Here is a 26,843-nt window from a genome sequence, read left to right on the forward strand (position 1 = left end):
CAATCGCAGTGTCTCATCAGCGTTGGTTACGTTTTGCGATAGGAGAGGATCATTTCCAATTCGTGGCTCTCCCCTTCGGGTTAGCCACGGCCCCTCGGGTATTCACCAAGGTCATGGCGGCAGTGATTGCGGTCCTGCACCTCCAGGGGTTAGCAGTGCTTCCTTATCTGGACGACCTTCTGGTCAAGGGTCCATCCAGCGCAGACTGTCAGCGGAGTGTTTCGCTCACTCTCGCCACCCTAGCCCAATTCGGGTGGATTGCCAATCTTCACAAATCCACTCGGACTCCGACCCAGAGTCTCACGTACCTAGGGATGCAGTTCGAGACTTTGCCGGCACTTGTGAAGTTGCCCTTAATCAAACAGCAGTCTCTCCGGCTAGCGGTGCGCTCTCTCCTGAGGCCCCGCCGTTATTCCCTCAGGCGCCTGATGCAGGTGCTGGGTCAAATGGTGGCTTCCATGGACGCGGTTCCCTTTGCCCAGTTCCATCTGTGTCCTCTGCAGCTGGACATTCTCCGCTGTTGGGACAAGCGGCCTTCCTCCTTACAGAGGTTAGTGGCTCTGTTGCCACGGACCAGGACCTCTCTTCAGTGGTGGCTTCGACCCCTCTCCCTGTCCCAAGGGCACTCCTTCCTGGCTCCGTCCTGGGTGATTCTCACCACGGATGCCAGCCTATCCGGCTGGGGAGCGGTACATCTCCACCACAGAGCTCAGGGCACTTGGACTCCGTCCGAGTCAGCCCTTTCAATCAATGTGCTGGAAACCAGAGCTGTGCTTCTAGCTCTCCTAGCTTTCCACCACCTGTTGGCGAGCAGACACATTCGAGTCCAGTCAGACAACGCGACAGCGGTTGCCTACATCAATCACCAAGGCGGGACACGCAGCCGCCTGGCAATGTTGGAGGTCCAACGCATTCTTCAATGGGCGGAGGATTCCAAGTCCACCATATCCGCAGTCCACATCCCTGGCATAGAAAACTGGGAGGCAGATTATCTCAGCCGTCAATCCGTGGACGGTGGCGAGTGGTCTCTGCACCCGGCAGTGTTTCAGTCAATCTGCCGCAAGTGGGGCACTCCGGACGTGGACCTAATGGCATCCCGTCACAGCAACAAGGTTCCAGTTTACGTGGCTCGCTCCCACGATCCTCAGGCCTTCGCCGCGGATGCTCTGGTTCAAGACTGGTTCCAGTTTCGTCTGTCCTACGTGTTTCCCCCTCTAGCTCTCTTGCCCAGAGTCCTGCGCAAGATCAGAATGGAGGGCCGTCGAGTCATCCTCATTGCGCCGGACTGGCCCAGGCGAGCTTGGTATCCGGACCGGCTCCAACTGTCCGTGGAGATGCCGTGGCATCTTCCCGACCGTCCAGACCTGCTCTCGCAAGGTCCGTTTTTCCGCCCGAATTCTGCGGCACTCAAATTGACGGCGTGGCTCTTGAGTCCTGGATTTTGACGGCTTCTGGTATTCCACCTGAAGTCATCTCCACTATGTCTCGGGCCCGTAAGTCTTCCTTCGTCAAGATCTATCACAGGACTTGGAAAATTTTCCTGACCTGGTGTCGCTCTTCCGGCCATTCTCCTTGGCCTTTCTTGTTGCCGACCCTTCTGTCTTTTTTACAGTCCGGTCTGCAGCTAGGACTGTCCCTCAACTCTCTCAAGGGACAAGTCTCAGCTCGATCAGTGCTGTTCCAGCGGTGTCTCGCCCGGCTGGCTCAGATCCGCACCTTCATGCAAGGTGCGTCTCACATCATTCCGCCTTATCGGCGGCCCTTGGATCCCTGGGACCTTAACTTGGTCCTCACGGTATTGCAGAAACCCCCCTTTGAGCCTCTTAGGGAGGTTTCTTTGTATCGTCTTTCTCAAAAGGTGGCCTTTCTAGTTGCCATAACTTCTCTCAGGAGAGTCTCTGATTTGGCTGCGCTCTCCTCGGAGTCACCTTTTTTGGTTTTTCGCCAAGACAAGGTAGTTCTCCGTCCGACCCCGGACTTTCTTCCTAAGGTGGTCTCTCCCTTCCACCTTAACCAGGATATTTCCTTGCCTTCCTTCTGTCCGGCCCCTGTTCATCGCTTTGAGAAAGCGCTGCATACTCTAGATCTGGTGCGTGCTCTCCGGATTTATGTGGCTCGCACCGCTGCGCTTAGGCGGTGCACCTCTCTTTTTGTGCTAACCACAGGGCGGCGCAAGGGTCTCTCTGCTTCTAAGCCGACCTTGGCCCGTTGGATTAGATCGACCATTTCGGACGCCTACCAGAGTACTCAGGTGCCTCCCCCGCCGGGGATCAAAGCACACTCGAGCAGAGCTGTCTGTGCCTCTTGGGCTTTTAGGCACCAGGCTACGGCTCAACAAGTCTGTCAGGCTGCCACTTGGACTAGCCTGCATACCTTTTCGAAGCACTACCAAGTGCATGCTCATGCTTCGGCAGATGCGAGCTTGGGCAGACGCATCCTTCAGGCGGCTGTCGCCCACTTGTGAAGTTAGGCTCCGCCTACTTCTTAGTTTTTTCTGTTTATTCCCACCCAGGGACAGCTTTGGAACGTCCCATGGTCTGGGTCTCCCAAAGGAACGATAAAGAAAATGAGAATTTTGTTACTTACCGTAAATTCTTTTTCTTATAGTTCCATATTGGGAGACCCAGCTCCCTCCCTGTTGCCTGTTGGCAATTTTCTTGTTCCGTGTGTTATCACCGGCTGTTGTCATGGACAGAGTCTCCGGTTGTTCCGGTTCTTACTCGGTTCTACTTGTGGGTGGCTATTCTCCTTCAGCTTTTGCACTAAACTGGCTAGGACTGGCTACCAGAGGGTGTATAAGCTCAGAGGGAGGAGCTACACTTTTAAGTGTAGTACTTTGGGTGTTTAGCTTCTGCCTCCGGAGGACACACAATGTCTGGGTCTCCCAATACGGAACTATAAGAAAAAGAATTTACGGTAAGTAACAAAATTCTCTTTATGATGTTTGTTTTTTGTAGGGATTCCTTTGATTTTATCATTGGTTCTGATAAGTTCAGCTAGGGGTTCAATTGCAAGGACAAACAGGAGAGGGGAGAGAGGACAGCCTTGGCGGGTACCGTTGGTGATACCAAAGGGGGCAGATAACTGGTTTTCTCTATCGTTTCATTGGGGGACACAGGACCATGGGTTATGCTGCTGTCACTAGGAGGCTGACACTAAGTAAACATAAAAAAGTTAGCTCCTCCCTAGCAGCATACACCCCGAGCCGGAGGCGGGCTCAGATCAGTTTTTAGCTTAGTGTCGTAGGAGGCTGATGTGGGCCGTCTCGGCCCCCCTCAGCCATGTATTTTTTTTTGCGCTTTTTTCTTTTATTTCGGCGCCGCTCATCACTCTCATACCTGTCGTCTTCTTCTCTGCAGGTATTCGCTTCACTCATTCTCCGCAGCCCGGTGGGTACCGCTCCCCAGGGTCGCAGGGGCTTGAGACTTCGGGGCCCTCTCCCCCGCCCGTCCCCGTGGTACCACTCCCGGGGGTGCGCGTGTGGGCAGGTTGTTTTGTGGGCACCCCTGATTCGCCCTGAGGTATCACCCCAAAGGGCGTACAGGGGAGTACAGCAGGGATGGATCCTCTGCAGCGTGTGTGATAGGGGGCTGTCTACCCCCATCATGATGTCCACTACCCTGCCTTCAGCACGCTCTCCCCCGGAGCCTTCCTGGACGAGCAGCGCTGTTCACAGGCAGGGCAGGGAGCCCTGCCTGCACCGCATCCATCGCTGAGCCGGCGCCGCCGATTGCAGGTAGGACCGACTTCCCTGCTCTTTCCCCCGGCCCTCTCCATAAATTTAGTCCCCGGTCTCGGCCTAGTCGCTCCTGCGTCCTAGCCACGCCCCCCTGCAGCGCTATTGGCCGCCGGTCGTCTCCCTCTGTACCTCCCACTGCTCTGCCTCCTGGCTGATGGTGGGGGCTGTAAATCCTCCTGGTTTTTTCGCGCCGGAATCCTGCTCCTCCCCCAGCCTCCTCCAGCGTCCCCTCTCCATTTTAGCCTGCCTCTGGTCCCCTGAGGCTGCAGCGCGCCGGCGTTCTGAGTTTTCTGGCCAGCTCATTCCTGGACTCCACTTCTGGACTGGTGGGCAGCACGCAGGACCTGGGTAAGCTCTGCTCCTAAGGAGTAGCCCTCACTAGGTAGCATTCTCTGAGTTTAGGGACGAGTTAACCCTCTCCTGTCTCCTTCCTAGCAGCCACCAGGGAGAGTACCTGTTTGCACCATGCCTAAGGCTAAGCCCACCCAATCCAAGCAGGCCCCCTTTGCACTATTTTTTGCATGCTCCTCCTGCAGCTCCAAATTTTCCCAGGGTCAGGACGCCCCACTATGCTCCGTCTGTTCTACAGACGCGCAGCCTCCGCAGAACTCCGCGGCCGACGTTTCTGATACCGCAGACGCCACAGCGCCATATGCTGCAGGGCCCTGCGTCCCGCCCCCCCCCGACTGGCTAGCGTCCCTGTCCCAGTCCGTAGATTCCCTCTCTGAGGCTTCTCGGACCATCGCGCAAGCTCTACGCCTGCTGCCGACGCTCGCCCAGATTCCCGCAGACCCGGCGCAATTGCCTCCGGAGCAGGTGAGCCCCGTTGCAGGGTCCTCCTCTGCTGCTCAGAAACGGACCCGCCAGGTCTCGTCCTCAGACTCTTCCCAGGTTTCACCTTCATCCCCAGGTCCAGACCGTCAGTCCTCCAGGGAGGCTTCTGACTGCTCCGAGGATGATTCCGATGCGGTACCCCTGCAGGACTCAGAGCAGGCGGCCGATATCCGGCACATGGTAAATAGCCTGATAGAAGCAGTAAACCAGACCTTGAAGGTACAGGTGGACCCAGTCTCCTCCCAGAGCACCCAGATCTCCTTTAAGCGGGTGAAGCGGGCCCAGAACACATTCAGCGGACATCCAGAATTCGCTGAGTTACTGCGCAGCCACAGGCAACAGCCGGACAGGGTATTTACCAGCGGTAAGTCCATCGATTTGCATTATCCCTTTCCTGAGGGTCTTAGAAAGGATTGGGCAGGTTCCCCTGTGGTCGACCCCCCAATCTCCCGCCTGTCTTCTCACACAGTCCTTCCACTCACTAACGGTACGTCTCTCAAAGACCCTACGAACCGTACTATTGACAGGTTGGCCCGTTCCGCCTTCGAGGCAGCGGGCTCATCCCTCTCTCCAGCCTTCGCCTCGGTTTGGGTTGCGAAGGCCCTGATGTCCTGGGCGGACACGCTACGCTGCGGTCTCCGCGCCATTCCTGCCAATCCGGACCTGGTTCCCATCGCCTCGCAGATTTCCCTCGCGGGTGAGTACTTGCTCAATGCAGCCCTGGCGTCTGCAAGTTGCGCGACCCAGGCCGCCAGCAACAATGTGGCCATCCGTCGAGCCCTTTGGCTCCGGTCCTGGAACGCGGATGCGGCCTCTAAGAAGTCACTAACTTCCCTGCCCTTCCTAGGGGAGCGTCTCTTCGGAGATAGGCTGGACCAGCTGATCTCCGATGCAACGGGAGGAAAGAGTACATCTCTCCCCCAATTGCGTCCCAAGCGCTTCCAGAATCGGCGCTCCACCGCTCGTTTCCGGCCCTTTCGCAGCTTCAGCTCCAATCCCCAGCCGCGGAAAAGCCGCTCTCCTCCGAGAGACAGGAAGACCCCGTCATTCAAGACCAATCCCGCCTGGCGTTCACGCCCCCGCCAGTCCACGAGATCCTCTTCCGGTTACCGCCGTCGTTCATCCAAGTGACTCGCGGTCGGCGCGCAACAGCGCCAGACTTGTGGGAGGGCGTCTGTCTCGTTTTCAGCATGTGTGGATCCCCCTGACCGCCGATGCCTGGGTCAGAGAGATCATCACATTAGGCTACAAAATAGAATTCGAGGCAAAGCCACCGAGACGTTTTTTCCTATCTCGCCCTCCCGAGTCTACCGCGCGGGCTCGCGCGTTCTTTCACTCCATAGACTCCCTCCTCCGAACCGGAGTCGTGGTACCAGTCCCTCCCGCAGAGCGTTTCAAGGGGTTCTATTCCAACCTTTTCGTGGTCCCCAAAAAGGACGGCTCTGTCCGTCCCGTCCTCGACCTAAAGCTTCTGAACAGGTCGGTGAGACCTCGGCCGTTTCGAATGGAGTCACTCCGGTCCGTCATCGCGTCCATGGAGGTAGGCGAATTCCTGGCATCGCTGGATATTCAAGACGCCTATCTTCACGTCCCGATAGCCACCTCTCACCAACAGTTCCTCCGCTTTGCGATAGCGGAAGATCACTTCCAGTTCACGGCTCTTCCCTTCGGCCTCGCATCCGCACCCAGGGTCTTTACGAAGATCATGGCTGCTGCCATGTCCGTCCTGCATGCCAGGGGTGTCATGGTCATCCCGTACTTGGACGATATGTTGATAAAGGGCTCTTCCTTCGAGGACTGTCGTCTTGGGGTTCAGGTCACGATTGACACCCTTTCACGGTTAGGGTGGCTGATAAATCGGAAGAAGTCCTCTCTGATCCCGGCCCGTCGGATCACCTTTTTAGGCATGGTATTCGATACCATCCAAGGGCGAGTTTTCCTCACACAGGAGAAGATCTCCTCCCTACAACGAGGACTCCGCGCTCTCCGGCGTCAGCGCCAAGTGTCCATCAGGTTCGGCATGCGAGTCCTCGGTCGTATGGTGGCGGCGATGGAAGCGGTACCCTTTGCACAGTTCCATCTCCGACCCCTCCAGCTGGCCTTGCTGAAGAAGTGGGACAGATCTCCCTTTTCTCTGGACCGCAGGTTTCATCTTTCGCCGGAGACCCGCCACTCCCTCCGTTGGTGGCTCAATCAGCGCAACCTCGCATCAGGGAGGTCTTTCCTCCCGCTCCACTGGAAGATAGTGACCACCGACGCCAGTCTCCAGGGCTGGGGAGCAGTGTTTCGACATCACACAGCGCAGGGCCGATGGTCACCGAGAGAGAGTTGCCTCCAGATCAACATTTTGGAGATAAGAGCCATCCGGCTAGCCTTGCAGCAGTTTCGGCACCTCGTACAGGGTTGCCCGGTCAGGATCCAGTCGGACAATGCGACGGCGGTGGCGTACATCAACCACCAAGGCGGCACAAGAAGTGTCGGGGCGATGCGAGAAGTCAAGAAGATCTTGCACTGGGCCGAGTGTCATCACTCCCTGATCTCAGCGGTACACATCCCAGGCGTGGACAATTGGGCGGCGGACTTCCTCAGCAGGGAAGGCCTCGCCTCCGGAGAATGGTCCCTCAACCGGGAAGTCTTCAACCAGATCTGCGACAGATGGGGAGTTCCGGACGTGGACCTAATGGCCTCCCGGTTCAACCGTCAGGTTCCGCACTTTGTAGCACGGTGCCGCGACCGCTTGGCTTTAGGAGTCGACGCCCTCACCCTGTCATGGAGCCAGTTCAGTCTCCCGTACATCTTCCCTCCGCTCCCGCTAATTCCGAGGGTCCTCAAGAAGATCAAGGCGGAAGGGATACCGGTCATCCTAGTGGCTCCGGACTGGCCCAGGCGAGCATGGTTCGCGGAACTAACTCAGCTCCTCGCAGACGCTCCGTGGCGCCTTCCAGACCGTCCAGATCTCCTGCAGCAGGGGCCTCTCTTCCATCAGAACTCACAGGTCCTAAATTTGACGGCCTGGCCATTGAATCCTGGGTTCTAGCTAAGGCTGGTTTTTCCTCAAGAGTGATTCAGACAATGATTAGGGCCAGGAAGCCATCTTCATCAAAGATTTACCACCGCACGTGGAAGGTTTTCTTCAGGTGGTGTGAAGAGCAGAATATTTCTTCTCCTCTCGCCTTCTCCCTTCCTTCCCTATTGGCATTCTTGCAGTCAGGCCTAGATGCGGGTCTCTCGCTCGCAACACTAAAGGGCCAGATATCGGCGTTATCAATCCTGTTTCAGAAGCCACTGGCCGCTCGTTCACAGGTTAAGACCTTCATCCAGGGAGTTGCCCACCTGGCACCGCCGTACCGGCGGCCTCTAGAACCGTGGGACCTTAATCTAGTCCTAGGGTCACTTCAGGGCTCCCCATTCGAGCCCTTGCGAGAATCTTCCCTTTCTCACCTGTCATGGAAGGTGGTGTTTCTTGTTGCCATCACTTCTATTCGCAGGACGTCAGAGCTGGCAGCTCTCTCTTGTCGTTCCCCCTTTTTGATTTTTCACCAGGACAAAGCGGTTCTCCGGCCAGATCCCGCTTTTCTCCCAAAGGTGGTCTCCCCGTTCCATCTTAACGAGGAAATCGTCCTTCCGTCCTTCTGTCCTGGCCCCTCTCACAGCTTGGAGAGGTCCTTGCACACCCTGGACCTAGTGCGTGCACTTAGAATTTATGTCTCCAGAACCGCGCTGTTCCGTAAGTCAGATGGTCTGTTTGTTCTCCCTTCTGGTCCCAAGAAGGGTGAATCGGCATCCAAGGCCACAATTGCCAGATGGATCCGTTCCGCCATATCAGAGGCCTATCGGATTCGGGACAAGTCTCCGCCGCGGGGGGTAAAGGCGCACTCTACCCGCGCAGTGGGAGCCTCTTGGGCGATTAGGCATCAGGCGTCGGCCGACCAGGTCTGCAAGGCCGCCACCTGGTCTAGCCTGCACACCTTTACTAGGTTCTACCAGGTTCACACCCAAGCATCGGCAGATGCTATTTTTGGGAGAAAGGTCTTGCAGGCAGCAGTTGCACACCTGTAATAGGGTGGCAGCATTCAATTATAGTGCAAGCCCGCCGAGGGAGGTTGTTGTTTTTCTTCCTCTGCGGGTTTTTCGGTATTCCCACCCAGGGACTGCTTTTGGACGTCCCATGGTCCTGTGTCCCCCAATGAAACGATAGAGAAAGTAGGATTTTTGTGTACTCACCGTAAAATCTCTTTCTCTGAGTCTTCATTGGGGGACACAGCACCCACCCTGCTTGGTTTTTTGGTTGATTCAATTGCATTTGCCGGCTATTTTTTCAGTGGTCTTATGTTCATAGACCTCTTGTTTGCACGGCTGCATTGTTTTAGTTACAACTTGTGTTTATGTATGGTGATTCTGGTACTCCTCCTACTGCTTGTGCACCAACTGATCTGAGCCCGCCTCCGGCTCGGGGTGTATGCTGCTAGGGAGGAGCTAACTTTTTTATGTTTACTTAGTGTCAGCCTCCTAGTGACAGCAGCATAACCCATGGTCCTGTGTCCCCCAATGAAGACTCAGAGAAAGAGATTTTACGGTGAGTACACAAAAATCCTACTATTGGCATATACTCTTGCAGACTGTTTAGAGTATAATGCCATAACCGTATTGATAAAACTGTCCTCGAAGCCAAATTTGGACAGAGTCGCCCTCAGATACTGCCAGTTTATGCGATCAAATGCCTTTTCAGCATCTAGCGCCAGCAGTATGGATGGCGTTTTTGCATTTTTCCATCTGAGAACAAGGTTGATGGTCCTCCTTGTGCCATCGGAGGTTTGCCTCCCTTCGAGAAAACAAAGTTGATCTTTATCAATAATTTCTGGAATCAACTTTTTGAGTCTGTTGGCAATAATTTTGGCATATATTTTAATGTCTGTATTAATTAAGGAAATGGGTCTGTAATTGCCGACAGACTCAACATCCCCACCGGGAATCAAAGAGATCGTTGCTTGTAACATCTCAGTGGGGATAGTACCAGTCGGAGATTTGGTTGAATGTTTTAGTCAGGTATGGGGAAAGGAAGGTGCAAAAGGATTTAAAATAATCATTCGTTAAGCCATCTGGTCCGGGGGCTTTTCCTAATTTTAGGGAGGAAATTGTATTGAAGACTTCAGTTTCAGTGAAGGGAGCATTGAGATTTGAAAGTTTATTGGGGGCTATTGTAGGGAGGTTTATTTTTGACAAAAATTTATTGATCATTTCAGGGGTTGGCTGGGGGGTAAGGGGATCATCTTTTAGGTTATAGAGTTGTTCATAATATCTGGCAAAAGCGTCAACAATATGCTTGGGATGATTCACTAAAATGCCCCTAGTGTTTTTTTATTGAGTTGATCCTTTGTTTAACTCTAATTGCTTTTACTTTCTGGGCCATTAATCTAGTTGGCTTGTTAATGGAGGAATAATATTTCATTTTTGAGTAATAAAGGTGATGGTCAAACTCGTCAAAGAGTAACCCTTTCAGTTGGATTCTAAGGTCCAATAGATCCTTATGAATGCTCGCCGATGGGGTATGTAGATTTTGTTGGGCTTTTTCTTTTTGGTTGATTGCGTTTTGGATCAGGTCAATTTTTTTTCTCCTCTCTTTCTTGTGGAATGCAGATAGTTTTCTTAGCTCTCCTCTCATGACAGCTTTATGGGCGTTCCAAATTTTAGTGGGACATAGGGATTTGTGATTATTCTCGTCAAAATAGTTTTTAATAGATTGTTCAAGTTGGGTTTTATATGAGAGAAGGTTGATTAGGGAAGGGCTACATTTCCATAGAAGATGAATTAAATTGTATTTCACACATAACCGGGGAGTGGTCCGAGAAGGTTTTCTTGAGGATTGTAGTGTTTTTAAATTTGGAATTGGTAAAAGAGGTGGTGAGGATCAAATCTATGCGAGAGAAGGTCTTATAAGTATCCGAGTAGTTGGTGAATTCTTTCGAAGTGGAGTTAAAACTTCTAAATGTATCGATGAATTTGTGTGCTGGCAGCCAATGCTTTAGAGAATGTTTAAAGTGTCTGGAATGTGCAGTGGAATCCATAAATCGGTCTGGAACTAGGTTGAAGTCTCCCAGTAGGAGTATATCACCTAATTTTATTTTTTCTATGGTGTTAATAACCCTCTTGAGAAAGCCGATCTGGCCAAAGTTGGGGGCATATATGTTAGCGATGGTACACGGGTTGTTATTTATCACACATGTGAGAATATGGAATCTACCCTGCTCATCCTTTTGCTTGATTGACAAACTGAAATGAAACTGTGTTTTTAACCAAAGTTGATACTCCTGCTTTCTTTTTTCCATTGAGTGCGTAGAACACGTGGGGAAAATCTTTGTGTTCGAACCTAGGGTGATCAAGTTTTGCGAATTTGGTTTCTTGCAGACATATAATGTCTGCAGCTGTTCTTTTTATGTCTCTCCAGACAAGAAACCTCCTTCTTGGGCAATTAAGACCTCTGACGTTGTAGCTTAATAACTTAGTGGACATTGAATAAAGGTCAATTAATGTGTAATTGAGTAAACCAACAACAATAAAAGGGGGAAACAATACACTATCCTATAATATAAAAACTACTATTTATCAACGAATATATACTGTTAAGTAAATAGGCTTCAAGACCTAAAGAGGTAACAGCCAGTTATGATGATAACATATATACAATTACTGGTATTACTAAAGAACTAAAGCAACAAACCGTGCTATGACTATAAGGAGAATGATGTCTCCTAGGAGGGAGTCCGTCTTCCAAGAGACTTCCAGTGAGGCAAATTGTTAATGGAAAGGATATGAGGAGTTTATGAGAAAAAAAAACAAAAAAAAAAAACCCACAATCCTTAGCTGATGAGTGAAGGTCTTAGTCAAAACAAGTTTTCAAATATACAACATCTGGTTGAATAGAGGATTGGTGAAGAGTATATCCATATGTGGGATGGCAATTCAGCTCAAGGACCATTTGTCCTGTATTCAGCTGTTGTCAGTAGACAAATTAAGCAGGTCATAAAATCTGAGATTTGGTGAATGTGGTAGACCCAGATCCAGCTGTCAGATTGGTGTGGAGCGACTTTGCTTGATCCCATCTTCTTTGTTTAGTGCGGAAATGAAACGGTGGGCATCTTCTGGCTGAAGGAGAGTAGTATGTTTGCCATTCATCCATACTAACAATTTGGTGGGAAAGCCCCAGCGGTATCGGATTCCCCGTTCCCGTAGGGAACTAGTGGTGGACGTAAAGGCTCTTCTTAACTCCATGGTTACATAGTTACATAGTTACTAAGGTTGAAAAAAAGACCTAGGTCCATCTAGTTCAACCTTCCTCCACCAGTTCTACATTTGGTCACTAAGTCATTTATAACCAACAATGTTGTGTGTGCTGAGGAAATCATCCAGCTCTTTTTTGAAAGCTGTTATAGTATCTGCCATTACTACCTCTTGTGGTAGGGCATTCCACAGTCTGACTGCTCTAACTGTAAAGAACCCTTTCCTATTTAGCTGTCGGAATCGCTTCTCTTCCACTCGTAGTGAATGCCCCCTGGTCCTTAGTATTGTCTTCGGAAGAAATAAGTCATGTGCCAGTCCTTTATATTGACCACACATGTATTTATACATATAAATGAGATCTCCTCTGAGACGTCTTTTTTCTAAGCTAAACATATCTAACTTTTTCAACCTGTCATCATATGGGCGGCTTCCATTCCTTGTAGTAGTCTAGTTGCCCGCCTTTGAACTGACTCTAACTTCTGAATGTCCTTTTTAAAATGTGGAGCCCAAAACTGAATCTCATATTCCAGATGTGGCCTTACAAGTGATTTATAGAGGGGTAACAATACGTTGGGATCACGGGATCTAATCTCTCTTTTTATACACCCTAGAATCTTGTTTGCTTTTGCAGCTGCTGCTTGACATTGAGTGCTGCTGCTCAGCTTATTTGTAATGAGAATACCCAAGTCCTTCTCCTGTTCTGTAGTCCCGAGTTTACTTCCATTTAGTGTATATGCAGTTATAGGATTACTCCGTCCTAGGTGCATTACTTTACATTTATCAACATTAAATCTCATTTGCCAGGTATCTGCCCATTCTGACATCTTATCCAGATCTTTTTGTAATATTGTACTATCAAGGTCAGTTTTTAATATCCTACATAGTTTGGTGTCATCAGCAAAGACTGACACTTTACTATCAATCCCATCCACAAGGTCATTAATAAAGAGATTAAAAAGAATTGGTCCAAGCACAGATCCCTGCGGCACCCCACTGCTGACTATAGCCCATTTAGAGAATGTTCCATTTATGACTACTCTGTTTCCTATCTTTTAGCCAATTCCTAACCCAGTTGCATATAGTTTCCCCTAGTGCTTGCTTCTGGAGCTTTAGTATAAGGCTATTATGTGGTACAGTATCAAATGCCTTTGCAAAGTCCAAATAAATCACAACAGCTGCATTACCAATATCCAGGTTTGCACTTACCCCCTCATAGAACCCCAACAGGTTGGTTAGACACGATTTATCTTTCATGAATCCATGCTGTCTGTCAGTTATTATATTATTTTCTGCAATATATTTTTGCATGTCATCCCTTAAAATGCCCTCAAAAACTTTGCATACTACTGATGTCAGGCTTACTGGACGGTAGTTGCCTGGATCTACCCTCTTACCTTTCTTAAATATCGGTACCACATCAGCAATCCTCCAATCCTGAAGCACCAACCCTGTTACAAGCGAGTCTAAAAGATAAGATACAGCGGTCTGTCAATTACGGAGCTCAATTCCCTTAATATTCGTGGATGAATGCCATCTGGCCCTGGGTATTTGTCAATGTTTAATTTACTCAGACGTAGGCGTACTTCTTCTTGTGTTAAATTAATTATATCGGGTGGTGAACTTTGATTTTTCACTTGTTGAATGATGCCTGCTACAGTCAGTTCCTTGGTGAACACAGAAGAGAAATGCCTATTTAATATCTCAGTGTTTTGTTTGTCCTCTATAACTAACTTGTTATTATATTTTAAGGGGTCAATACTATCCTTTGTTTTCCTTTTGGCATTAATGTATTTATAAAAGATTTTGGGATTTATTTTAATGTCATTGGCGATTTTTGTTTCAGTAGCTAGTTTTACTTGTTTGATTTCTTTTTTGCATTGCCTATTGATATCTTTATATTCCTGAAATGCTATTTCTGTATTCTCAGCCTTCAAGATTTTAAACGCCCTTTGTTTTTGTTTTATTATACTTTGTACAGTCTTATTTATCCATAGTGGTTTCTTTTTATTCCGGGACATTTTATTACCTGAGGGTATAAGTTTTTTACAGGACTCTAGCAGTATATCCTTAAACTTACCCCATTTATGTTCAGTATCCCTAGTTACCATGACTCTGTCCCAATCTACACATTTAAGCTCTTCCCTTAATTTGTTGAAATCAGCTTTCCTAAAATTACAGGTTTTAGTATTTCCCCTTTGAAATATTTTATTGAATATTACGTTGAAGCTTACCATATTATGATCGCTGGTGCCCAAGTGCTCCCGGACCTGTAGATCTGAAATTGTATCCAGTCTATTTGACAGGACCAAATCTAGCAAATTATCTCCCCTCGTCGGTTCATATACCATCTGAGAGAGGTTATTGTCTTGAATGGTAGATAAGAATTTACAGCTTTTAGCACAACCAGAAGATTCTATGTCCCACTGTATGTCTGGATAGTTGAAATCCCCCATAATAAGAACCCGGTTATTATTATTACCTGCCTTTTCAATTTGTTCCAGCATTTCACCCTCCTATTTGTTCAGGTATGTTAGGAGGCTTATAGCAAACTCCAATTAGCATTTTTCCATTATTCCCCTCCCCATGTACATTTACCCATACTGACTCTACATTGTTGCAGTTCCCCCCAATGTCATCATACAACACAGGTTTTAGGTTAGATTTCCCTCCTAAATGTACTATAACCCTGTATGTTTGTCACCCAGTCATGGCTTTCATCCAGCCAGGTTTCCGTAATGCCCACCACATCATAATCCATGGTTGACATAAGAGTCTCCAATTCATTCATTTTGTTTGCAAGACTTCTTGCATTTGCCAGTAGACATTTAATCCTATTAACACCTTTTATTAAGCTGGTGTCACACTAAGCGACAACGACGTCGCTGTTACGTCACCATTTTCGGTGACGTAACAGCGACCTTGTAAGTCGCTGTTATGATCGCTGCTTAGCTGTCAAACACAGCAGAAGCAGCGATCATAACGTCGCTACATGTGCAGAGAGCAGGGAGCCGCGCTTAGCGCTGGCTCCTTGCTCTCCTAGGTGCAGTACACATCGGGTTAATTAACCCGATGTGTGCTGCAGCTACATGTCACAGTGCAGAGAGCAGGGAGCCGCGCGCACTGCTTAGCGCTGGCTCCTTGCTCTCCTTGCTACAGTATACATCGGGTTAATTACCCGATGTGTACTGCAGCCACATGTCACAGTGCAGGAGCCGGCACTGGCAGCAAGAGCGGAGGCTGGTAACCAGCGTAAACATCGGGTAACCAGGGAAAGGTCTTCCCTTGGTTACCCGATGTTTACGCTGGTTACAGCTTACCGCAGCTGCCAGTGCCGGCTCCTGATCGCTTCATTTCGTCGCTCTCTCGCTGTCACACACAGCGATGTGTGTGTCACAGCGGGAGAGTGACGACCAAAAAATGAAGCTGGACATTCAGCAACGACCGGCGACCTCACAGCAGGGGCCAGGTCGTTGCTGGATGTCACACACGGCGACAGCGACGGGACGTCGCTGCAACGTCACAGAAAATGGTGACGTAGCAGCGACGTCGTTGTCGTCGTCGTTATGTGTGACACCAGCTTAACTCCTAGCCTCCCTACGTTCCTTGCATGTCCCATCCCCCCCCCTAATCCTTCATTTACCCCTACCGTCTCACTGTCTCTATCTGCTCTATCTATCTATGGTGTCTTTAGAAATGTCAGCAAATATTTTAACAGATTGGAAGGGTTCTGGGAGGGAACCGTTGTCTCTCATATATTTAAAAATTAGGTCTTTCGTGCTGAACAAATGTACTCTTAGAATAACGTCTCTTGGTTTATCCGGCGGAACAGATGAGGGTTTGGGGAGCCAGTGAATGTGGTCTATAGTTGTCTCCAGTTCAGATAATGATGGCAAAGCTGTCAGGAGTAGGCGTTTTGCATAAGTGTGTAAATCGTTGTTGGAAATTGTCTCAGGAGCTCCTCTTAAATTTAAATTATTTCTACGTGACCTGTCCTCTAGGTCCGCCACTTTATTTTTCAATGAGTGTATCTGGAGGTGAAGTCCATTTTGTTCCTCAGCCAAGTTATTTGTTTTCTCCTCAATTGTGGAGATTTTATTTTCAAATATATACAATCTTTTGTTGATATTGTTAATTTCCTGTCTTAAGCTGGGTTTACACATTGCAACATCGCAAACGACATCGCTGTAACGTCACCGGTTTTGTGACGTTACAGCGACCTCCCCAGCGACATTGCAGTGTGTGAAACCTATCAGCGACCTGGCCCCTGCTGTGAAGTTGTGATCGCTACAAATCGTTCAGGACCATTCCTAGGTCCTTTGTTTCCCGCTGTGCAGCATGCATCGCTAGCAAGTTTCAGTGTGTAAAGGGGACTTTACAGCGACTCCACGGCTCTCTGTGTAGCGTCCTGATTAGCGGTCACCGGTGAAGGATTCACCGGTGACCGCTAATCCCCCGAGTGACTGAAGTGTCCCCCCCTCTCTCATACTCACCGATCCCCGATCACCGGCGCTGCACGGCGTTCACTCTGCTCCAGCGGCTTTTCCTTTTTTGAAAAAGCCGGCCGCTCATTAAACAATCTCGTATTCCCTGCTTTTCCCCGCCCACCGGCAAATATGATTGGTTGCAGTGAGACACGCCCACACGCTGAGTGACAGCTGTGTCACTGCACCCAATCACAGCAGCCGGTGGGCGTGTCTATACTGTGCAGTAAAATAAATAAATAAATAATTAAAAAATCCGGCGTGAGGTCCCCCACAATTTTAATACCAGCCAGATAAAGCCATACGGCTAAAGGCTGGTATTCTCAGGATGGGGAGCTCCACGTTATGGGGAGCCCCCCAGCCTAACAATATCAGCCAGCAGCCGCCCAGAATTGCCGCATACATTAGATGCGACAGTTCTGGGACTGTACCCCGCTCTTCCCGATTTGCCCTGGTGCGTTGGCAAATCGGGGTAATAAGGAGTTATTGGCAGCCCATAGCTGCCAATAAGTCCTAGATTAATCATGTCAGGCGTCTCCCCGAGATACCTTCCATGATTAATCTGTAAATTACAGTTAAAAAACACACACCCGAAAAATCCTTTATTAGAAATAAAAAACACTAACAAATTCCCTCATTACTAATTTATTACCCACAACAAAGCCCTCCTTGTCCGGCGTAATCCACGGTCCTCCAGCGTCGCATCCAGCTCTGCTGCATGCAGGTGACAGGAGCAGCAGAAGACACAGCCGCTCCTGTCACCTGCACGCAGCTAATGAAGAGAGCTGTGTGATCGGCTGAGCTGTCACTGAGGTTACCTGGATCCAGCGGTGGCCGTGGGTAACCTCAGTGACAGCTCAGCTGATCGCGCTACTCACCGCCGCTCCGGTCAGCTCCACGCAGCAAATGAGGTGAGTAGCGCGATCAGCTGAGCTGTCACTGAGGTTACCCGCGGCCACCGCTGGATCCACCGCTGGATCCAGGTAACCTCAGTGACAGCTCAGCCGATCACACGGCTCTCTTCATTAGCTGCGTGCAGGTGACAGGAGCGGCTGTGTCTTCTGCTGCTCCTGTCACCTGCATGCAGCAGAGCTGGATGCGACGCTGGAGGACTGTGGATTACGCCGGACAAGGAGGGCTTTGTTGTGGGTAATAAATTGGTAATGAGGGAATTTGTTAGTGTTTTTTATTTCTAATAAAGGATTTTTCGGGTGTGTGTTTTTTAACTGTAATTTACAGATTAATCATGGAAGGTATCTCGGGGTGACGCCTGACATGATTAATCTTGGACTTATTGGCAGCTATGGGCTGCCAATAACTCCTTATTACCCCGATTTGCCAACGCACCAGGGCAAATCGGGAAGAGCGGGGTACAGTCCCAGATCTGTCGCATCTAATGAATGCGGCAATTCTGGGCGTCTGCTGGCTGATATTGTTAGGCTGGGGGGCTCCCCATAACGTGGGGCTCCCCATCCTGAGAATACCAGCCTGCAGCCGTATGGCTTTATCTGGCTGGTATTAAAATAGGGGGGGGACCGCACGCCGGATTTTTTTAATTATTTATTTATTTATTTACACGGCACACAGAGCCGCGCGGCATTAAATGAAGTCGGGTGAAGTTCACCTGCTTTTTTGACACGTCCCCAACGACCAGCTAGTCGCTCTGCAGGTCCGGATCGCTGTTAGGTCGTTGGCCAGGTCTGCCTGTTTGACAGCTCACCAGAGACTTTGTAGCGATCCCGGCCAGGTTGGGATCGCTGGTGGGATCGCTAGAAAGTTTGTGTGTAAACCCAGCTTTATAGTTTTAGTTTGTTTTTCCAATGCAGCGTCTAAATTGTTATTTTTAGTGGTTGTTAGCTTGGATATAAGGGATTCAAGGGTGACCATAGTTACACCTTGAATGGTGCCTATGTCGGTGGGGGGTCCATATTGGCTTGTGAGTTGGTTCAGAGGGTCAAGTCTGAGTCTGGTCTTCTCCGGACTTTGAGAAACAGAATCTTCACTGTCTTCTGAGTTGACGTTTCCAATGGCAACTTGCTCAGGGTCCCCATTATTTCTCTGATTTTTTTTTTTTTTTTTCCTTTTTATTGGAACTTAATTGGCCAATTTCCATATCTGCAGTGTCTAGCAAATCAGTTTTGCCATAGGTGGTTGGGTTTAATATAGCTGGCTTGATGTAGGTACTTCCGACCCCATTTGTATTTGGGCTAAAGCACCCTCTGTGATGAGGATCAATTTGAGAAATAGTATTGGAATTTATGTCCGAAGGTTTTTACCCCGGAATTGTTGAGACCAAATTTTTCTTTCGTCTTTTAAATTTTTTTGGTTCGTTTTTTTTTTTTTTTAAAACTTTCTTTTGGTGGTTTCCGTCCTTTGATTGCTCCGATATGTAATTTTGGTGGTGTTAAACTTTTGGTTTTCATGTTCACCCTTTTTCCCATGTATGACTGTCCCTTTTAAGAGAGTATATACTCAATATATAGTGACGTTCAATAAAGAGTGGTCGTATACCTTTTAAGCAGAGAGATTATTAAAATAAAGTTTCCTTTGGTTCTGAGAACACACTTCCACTATTACCTCAGACAAATGACACCTTGAATAACAACTGGATTGCATGAATGGATGTAATATCCCTTTAAGAGGTGAGAAGGTGCTGGTATTGAGTAAATGTCTTTATTTAACTGTGAACGGTGTTGGTGCAGGGATCCACAGTATTTGCCTTGATTGAGGCTTTATTTTAAATGAACAATGAGTATGATAAAGCTCTGGTCAATTTCCTTATGTGTAATGTAGGAGTCTCCATGCAGAGCTGCACTGCTTAGGCTTGTAAAGCTGCGTCCAAGCAGCGCAGAACACAGTGCAGAAGCTTTCCTGCTATGCTGAATGCAGGACCAAGAATCCGAGTCTATGCAGCAGAGGGAAGTGTAGCTTACACCAGGAGCTGTCAAAGATTGCGTAGTGCACTGTCAGCTCTATGGCTAAAGTAGTCTGCTCTGACGTAGGATGCTCTGTGAATAGGAGAGCAGGAGAAATGGAGTAGGACGTCTTTTAAGACCTGAAGATGCTGGAGATCGCAAACCAGGACATGTGCTGCTTGGGAATGGAGCAATATAGCCCAAATCTTCCCCTGTACACAATTCTTCAGGTAATTAAGGCTATTTGTTGCAGTCAATCTTTGTTTGAAGACACTATATCGAGCCACTGCAGCCTCCTGATTTTACTTTCACTTTCAGCCGGCAGTTGAAGCCCAGCACGAGCTGCAGCGCGTGGAGATGGCGCAGCAAATCCCTTAGGCTACTTTCACACATCAGTTTTCTGCATTCAGGCACAATCCTTTTTTTTTTCCTGATCCAAAGGATCCGGCAAAAAAATGTAAAACCGGATCCGGTTTTTAACGGATCCGTTATGCCGGATGCGTACAAAACCGGATCCGGTGGATACGGTTTGCATCCGTTTTTGAATCCGGTTTGTCCGGTTTTTTTTTTTGAACGATCAGCTTTTTTAATTAATTTGGTGCATGCGCAGTTTACAAAAACGGATCCGGTAGCCGCATCCATTTTTTACCGCATTGCGCCGGATCCGGCGTCCATAGGCTTTCATTGTAAAACACGCCGTATCGCACCGGATCCGGCGCGATGCGTTTTTTTTGCCGTACAAAAAAACGTTGCAAGACACGTTGCCTCCGGCCGCCGCTTTGATTAATTTTGCCGCATCCGGAAAAAAAAGGATGCAACGCAAAGCCATCAGGTACAATCCGGTAACAATGCAAATCTATGGGGATAAAACGGATGCGGTACTGGATCCGTTTAACCCGTTTTTTTTCCGGATTGTACCTGATGGAAAAAAACTGATGTGTTAAAGTAGCCTTATAGTAATATGGGGGATTTTAGGATATTTTCAGGGGGTCAGAGGCTTAAATCATAAAGTTTATATAACGTCCACAAATGTTATATGTCTTAAATGCTTTCTGCTTTAATTATATACTGACCGCAACTTGGTCAGATCTCCAGAGAGGGAGAATTAATGTCAGATTAATAAAATGGATTAAATATTAATAAGTTATTTGTTTTTTCCTTGGATCAATAATGTTTTGATAATGTGGATTCTCCATTTTATTAGGTTTGAGTAGTGGAAGTCTAAGGTGACAGTGAATTGGTGCCGTTGTCAGAAACAGACTTACTTTTACTTTCAACCAGCCAGGATCTTTCTTCAATATCTTTGGGTTGCCTTCATCAATTTTGATGGGATAGTCTTAAAATGATCCTGGGAGGTTCCCACATCCAGTCCTTGTGTTGTCGAAGTAGATTTTTCCATCTAATTTTTGCAAAAAATCGTTGCTTTAGATGATGTATGTCCTACACACTTTTAAGTGAGTGACGTCATCAGCTGCTCCAACTGCCTCCGTGACTTTACTTAGGGCAGTTTCAGTTGAATGATGCAGTTGGGAGACAGATTGTAACCGGTCAAAGATGGAGCAGTAAGCAAGTTATGCTGTTCCAGTAGTTTTGAGGCTTAGGGGAGAAGTGATATGGGGTAACAGGTGGATATGGAGGATGGGTTGAGGGAAGGCTTTTTGAGGATGGGTGTAATGGAGGCATGTTTAAAGCATGAGGGGAAGATGTCAGTTGTTGGTAGGTTGAAGAGATGGGTTAGGGTTGGGATGAAGACTGTGATGAGGTTGGGGGTGGGATGGGAGCGGGTCAAGTGGACTGGTGGTGAGATGTGATTTGGAGAGAAGAGAGGAGAACTGATCTTCTGTCATGGTAGAGAAGCTGGTTATGAGGGAGAAGGCTTAGTAGTTATGGGGAGGGAGTGAGGGCCAAAGCTTCCTCTGATGCTGTCAAAGTTTTCTTCAGCTGACATGAGAGGATAGGGAGGAGGTGCCTGGGGACGGAGAACAGAATTGAAAGTATTGAATAGCTGTTTAGGATTGTGAGGCACTGAGGATGAGCGGTGAGAAGTAGTTTTGTTTTGCAGCAACAGTGAGTGTGGACTTGAAATTGGCGAGGGCTGTTTTGTATGTGATGAAGTGCTTTGTGGAATGAGACTTCTTCCATCTCTGCTCAGCAATCCTGGAAGCCTGTCTCATTTCTTCAGTCAGGCTGGTGTGCCAGGGTTGCCTGTTGATCGGGTTTTGGTCTGCTTGAGGGGGTTCCTTTGATTTTGAGATCTGTAGTTATTGTGGTGTTATATAGAGTGGCAGCAGCTTCTGTGTCATGTAAGGAAGCAATGTCTGTGAGAGGGAGCAGGGAGTCAGAGAGTGAAAGTAAATCAAGGTGCTTGAGATTTCTGCGCGGTGTGTATGTTAGTGAAGGGGGTTGAGTACTAGGTGAGGAGAGGGAAGAGAATGTGAGTAGGTTGTGGTCAGGTGGGGGAGAGGTTAGGTACGGAATAGGGGCAAGTGAAGATGAGGTCCACCGTGTGGCCATCTTAGCTATGGAGAACCATTGAGTGAGGCAGAAGGAGAAAGTGAGTGTTAGAAGCTTAGATAGATGATTGGGAAGTGTCAATGGGGCCAAGTCACCCATAATGATGGGAGGGGGGGGGTGGATGGTCAGTGAAAAGGAAATTAAGTAGCCAGGTGGTGAAGTGGCAAAGAAAGGCGATGGCTGGCCCAGGATGGGTGGTAAATAATAGCCAGTTGGAGGCTGGAGGGAGAGTAGGTGCGGACGGCGTGCACCTCCAAAAGAGGTGAGAGTAACGGAGGGTGGCAGTGGGATTGGGGTAAAGGAGCAGTTATTGAACAGGAGCAAACCAACTCCTCCACCATGCTTGTTATTGTGGTGGGGGGAGGCAGATGGAGACCACCATAAGAAAATGCATAAACTTGTAAAACATTTTTTATGCTGGCGAGTTTTTTTTTTTTTTTTCTGCCGCCGTTTTTGTGTCCTTTACTATAATCTATAATCCTTTTTGTGTCCGTCCTCAGGATCGTGCTGAGAATCAATCCGGTCGCCGTTCACTCCATCCTGGAGCGCGTGTCCACAGAGGAGGATGATGAGGGGGATGGAAGATTCCAGGAGGATGATGAAGGAACTTCCCACTCACTTAAAGATGTGTGCGACTTCAGGCGTCCAGAGCCATCCCCGTTCTCCTCTCGGAGGGTCATGTTTGAAAATGAAGAGGTAGGTGAAGTGATAGAGGGGGATTCAAACTCCGGACCCTCAACATCGCCTGCCTTCTCCAGCAGCCATACCCTTGGCGTGGGCAAGCTATTGTTATTTTTATTTTCTTAAAGGGGTATTCCAACTTCTCTTACTTTCATATCAGAAGGTAAGATGGGCTGGTGACGTTGTCTAATACCTGCCAGGACATATGCACTCTGGGCAAATATTGAGAGGTAATATGGGCACCACACCTACTGATACCTGCCGGGACACACGTGATGGGGAAGTAATGGGAGATAATGGGGACACCACACCTACTGATGCCTATCGCGTGTGTCCCAGCAGGTATCAGTAGGTGTGGTGTCCCCATTACCTTCCAATACTTGCCCATCGCGTGTGTCCCAGCAGGTAAGTATTGGGAGGTAATGGGGGCACCACACCTACTGATATCTGCCCAGACACACAAGATGGACAAGTAATGGGGGGCACCACACCTACTGATACCTGCCAGGATACACGCGATGGTCAAGTAATTGGGGGCACTACTTCTACGAATACTTGCCGGGACACACACAATGGGTAAGTATTGGGAGGTAATGAGGGCACCACATCTACAGGTAGTCATGTCCCGGTAGCAATCATCACTGGCCCCTTTTGAAGTAGATGGGAGCGGAGCTGGAATATCCCTTTTATTCAATCACTTTTCTGTAAGTCTATGGCGGCAGAATCTCTTAAAGGGTTATTCCCATGTACTGTTATGCCGCATCCACAAAATATGAAATAAATGTCAGTAGTGGTGTGCAGACACCTCTCCTAACGGCAACAAGCAACCCAGCCGCACTATCTGGATACACCTGCATGTTTATATCATGGCCTGTACATATGGCGCAGATATCCTCAAATGTCTCCCACCCTTGAGAATGGGAATTCCTCAGCCCCCACCTAAAGCCAACAAGTTGGGACCCGCTGTCGAATATTTTGTGGAAATGTCAAGTGTAAAGGAAGAAATGTTCCCTTCTGTTCAGTGGGGTCCTTAACTTTGCTCCTTTGCTCGGTAGATGGTGATGCCCGGAGACGCCATAGAAATGATCGAGTTCCAGGAGAAAGCCATCAGTAACTCCCATTATGTGTTGGAGCTGACGCTGCCCAGCGTGTACCTGATGCTGCCGAACAAAGTCTTCTATGAGAAGCTGTACAACCGGTAAGTCCCGGGGTCGCTCACAGGTAAAGTTCTGTCTTAAAAGGTTCAAAGTTTTTTTTCTTTGTCGCTCCATTGGGAGACCCAGACAATTGGGTGTATAGCTTCTGCCTCCGGAGGCCACACAAAGTATTACACTTTAAAAAGTGTAACCCCTCCCCTCTGCCTATACACCCTCCCGTGGACCACGGGCTCCTCAGTTTTATTCTTTTACCCACCCAGGGACTGCTCTTGGACGTCCCAATTGTCTGGGTCTCCCAATGGAGCGACAAAGAAAAAGGGAATTTTGTTTACTTCCCGTAAATTCCTTTTCTTGTAGCTCCTATTGGGAGACCCAGCACCCACCCCTGTGCCCTTTGGGCTGGTTGTTCTTTTGGGTTATGGTCTTCAGTTCTCCGAACATCCTTCGGATTGAATTTACCCTAGACCAATTTATAAGTTTCCTCCTTCCTGCTTTTGCACCAAAACTGAGGAGCCCGTGGTCCACGGGAGGGTGTATAGGCAGAGGGGAGGGGTTACACTTTTTAAAGTGTAATACTTTGTGTGGCCTCCGGAGGCAGAAGCTATACACCCAATTGTCTGGGTCTCCCAATAGGAGCTAGAAGAAAAGGAATTTACGGTAAGTAAACAAAATTCCCTTTTTTCGCTCCTCCCTGAGCTGCCAGATCCGGGGGTTTCTGTCATTGGCCAAAAAGAAGAGAAAAACTTTGACGGGTTAAATGTGATTAAAGGATAATTCCTTTAATCCAGCACGTCCCATCCCGCAGCGCCTGATGCTCGTTCCCTGTATATAGTGAGGGGGAAACTGTTGGGGTACATCATAGTCGTGGATTTTGCGGTTACGCTGGTGATTTTCACGCCTGCGCTGTCCTCGCTGTTGCTGACTGTACCTTCTCTTTTTCAGGATAAGTAACGATTTGCTGCTTTGGGAACCCACCGCCCCTTCGCCGGTCGAAACCTTTGAGAACTTGTCTTATGGGATCGGCCTGTCGGTGGCGAGCCAGCTCATCAACACCTTCAGCAAAGACTCCAGCGGAGCGTTTAAGTCTGCGCTTCATTACGGTGAGAATGGCCCAAGCGGGAAAGAGTCGTGGCCGGCGGAGGGGGTTTAAACGGGACCCTACAGAGTGAATGGAGCTGCGCTCTTCATCCAACCACCATGGATGAGTGGGGGTGTTGGGTGTGGGACCCCCCCTCCAAACCGATACTGATGATGACCTAAATCCTGAACAATCCCTTTAATTCTGCCTTTGATCCTAATGGACGATTCTTCGCAGATGATGACAGCGGTTCGGAAGAAGAAACTCTCCAATACGACTACATCCTGGACTCCAACTACCACAGCCGGAGAAAGCGGAAACTCGAATGTCCGAGCAAACAGTCCCAGAGCTTCCTGTCCGTCCTGGTGAACGTAAACCACGGCCTGGCGTCCATATTTACTGATGTCAAGGTGGGAACGATCTCTCCGTCGTTTTATACAGTGTAATAATCATCTTGATATGGCACCAACATATTCCACAGTGTCTTAAAATGTAAAGAAAGTCGCAAAAGAGCTCATAATCTATGGAGAGAAATGAGTGATCTTAGAGGCAGATGGGTGTGGATTTGGGGAATTACCAGACTGCCGGAGGTAGCACATTTCAGAAAACTGGTGCAGCACAAAAGGGTTTTTCATAGATGGGAAATGAGAATGAACCTGAGATTGTCCCATCAGGACTCCTGCCATCTACAGTGCCTTGCGAAAGTATTCAGCCCCCTTGACTTTTTTTTTAACCTTTTCCCACATTTCAGGCTTCAAACAGAGATAAAAATGTTAACGTTTTGGGGAAGAATCAACAACAAGTGGGACACAATTGTGAAGTTGAACGATATTTATTGCTTATTTTAAACGTTTATAAAAAAAATAAATAACTGAAAGTTGGGGCGTGCAATATTATTCATCCCCTTTACTTTCAGTGCAGCAAACTCACTCCAGAAGTTCATTGAGGATCTCTGAATGATCCAATGTTGTCCTAAATGACTGATGATGATAAATATAAGCCCCCTGTGTGTAATCAAGTCTCCGTATTAATGCGCCTGCCCTGTGATAGTCTCAGTGTTCTGTTTAAAGCGCAGAGAGCATCATGAAGACCAAGGAACACAACAGGCAGGTCCGTGATACTGTTGTGGAGAAGTTTAAAGCCGGATTTGGTTACAAAAAGATTTCCAAAACTTTAAACATCCCAAGAAGCACTGTGCAAGCGATCATATTGAAATGGAAGGAGTATCATACCACTGCAAATCTACCAAGACCTGGCCGTCCATCCAAACTTTCATCTCAAACAAGGAGAAGACTGATCAGAGATGCAGCCAAGAGGCCCATGATCACTCTGGATGAACTGCAGAGATCTACAGCTGAGGTGGGAGAGTCTGTCCATAGGACAACAATCAGTCGTACACTGCACAAATCTGGCCTTTATGGAAGAGGGGCAAGAAGAAAGCCATTTCTCAAAGATATCCATAAAAAGTGTTGTTTAAAGTTTGCCACAAGCCACCTGGGAGACACACCAAACATGTGGAAGAAGGCGCTCTGGTCAGATGAAACCAAAATTGAAGTATTTGGGCACAATGTCAAATGATATGTTTGGCGTAAAAGCAACACAGCTCATCACCCTGAACACACCATCCCCACTGTCAAACATGGTGGTGGCACCATCATGGTTTGGGCCTGCTTTTCTTCAGCGGGGACAGGGAAGATGGTTAAAATTAATGGGAAGATGGATGGAGCCAAATACAGGACCATTCTTGAAGAAAACCTGGTGGAGTCTGCAAAAGACCTGAGACTGGAATGGAGATTTGTCTTCCAACAAGACAATGATCCTGAGCATAAAGCAAAATCTACAATGGAATGGTTCACAAATAAACGTATCCAGGTGTTAGAATTACCAAGTCACAGTCCAGACCTGAACCCAATCGAGAATCTGTGGAAGGAGCTGAAAACTCCCGTTCACAAACGCTCTCCATCCAACCTCACTCAGCTCCAGCTGTTTACAAAGGAAGAATGGGCGAGAATTTCAGTCTCTCAATATGCAAAACTGATAGAGACATACCCCAAGCGACTTGTGCTGTAATCGCAGCAAAAGATGGCACTACAAAGTATTAACTTAAAGGGGATGAATAATATTGCACGCCCCAATTGTCAGTTTATTATTTTTTTATAAAAGTTT

General features: G+C 48.2%; 1 protein-coding gene across 1 annotated transcript in view; it reads left to right on the forward strand.

Moving 5' to 3' along the window:
• ATG2B (autophagy related 2B) overlaps positions 1-26,843 on the forward strand; it is a 115,592-nt gene that overhangs the window by 43,453 nt on the left and 45,296 nt on the right. The window contains exons 17-20 of the mRNA XM_075331052.1: positions 22,262-22,457; positions 23,498-23,640; positions 24,542-24,699; positions 24,915-25,087. Of these exons, the coding sequence (XP_075187167.1) occupies positions 22,262-22,457; positions 23,498-23,640; positions 24,542-24,699; positions 24,915-25,087 (670 nt within the window). The remainder of the gene's footprint in view (positions 1-22,261; positions 22,458-23,497; positions 23,641-24,541; positions 24,700-24,914; positions 25,088-26,843) is intronic.

This window comes from Anomaloglossus baeobatrachus, chromosome 12 (genome assembly GCF_048569485.1).
Source record: "Anomaloglossus baeobatrachus isolate aAnoBae1 chromosome 12, aAnoBae1.hap1, whole genome shotgun sequence".
Lineage (NCBI taxonomy): Eukaryota > Metazoa > Chordata > Amphibia > Anura > Aromobatidae > Anomaloglossus > Anomaloglossus baeobatrachus.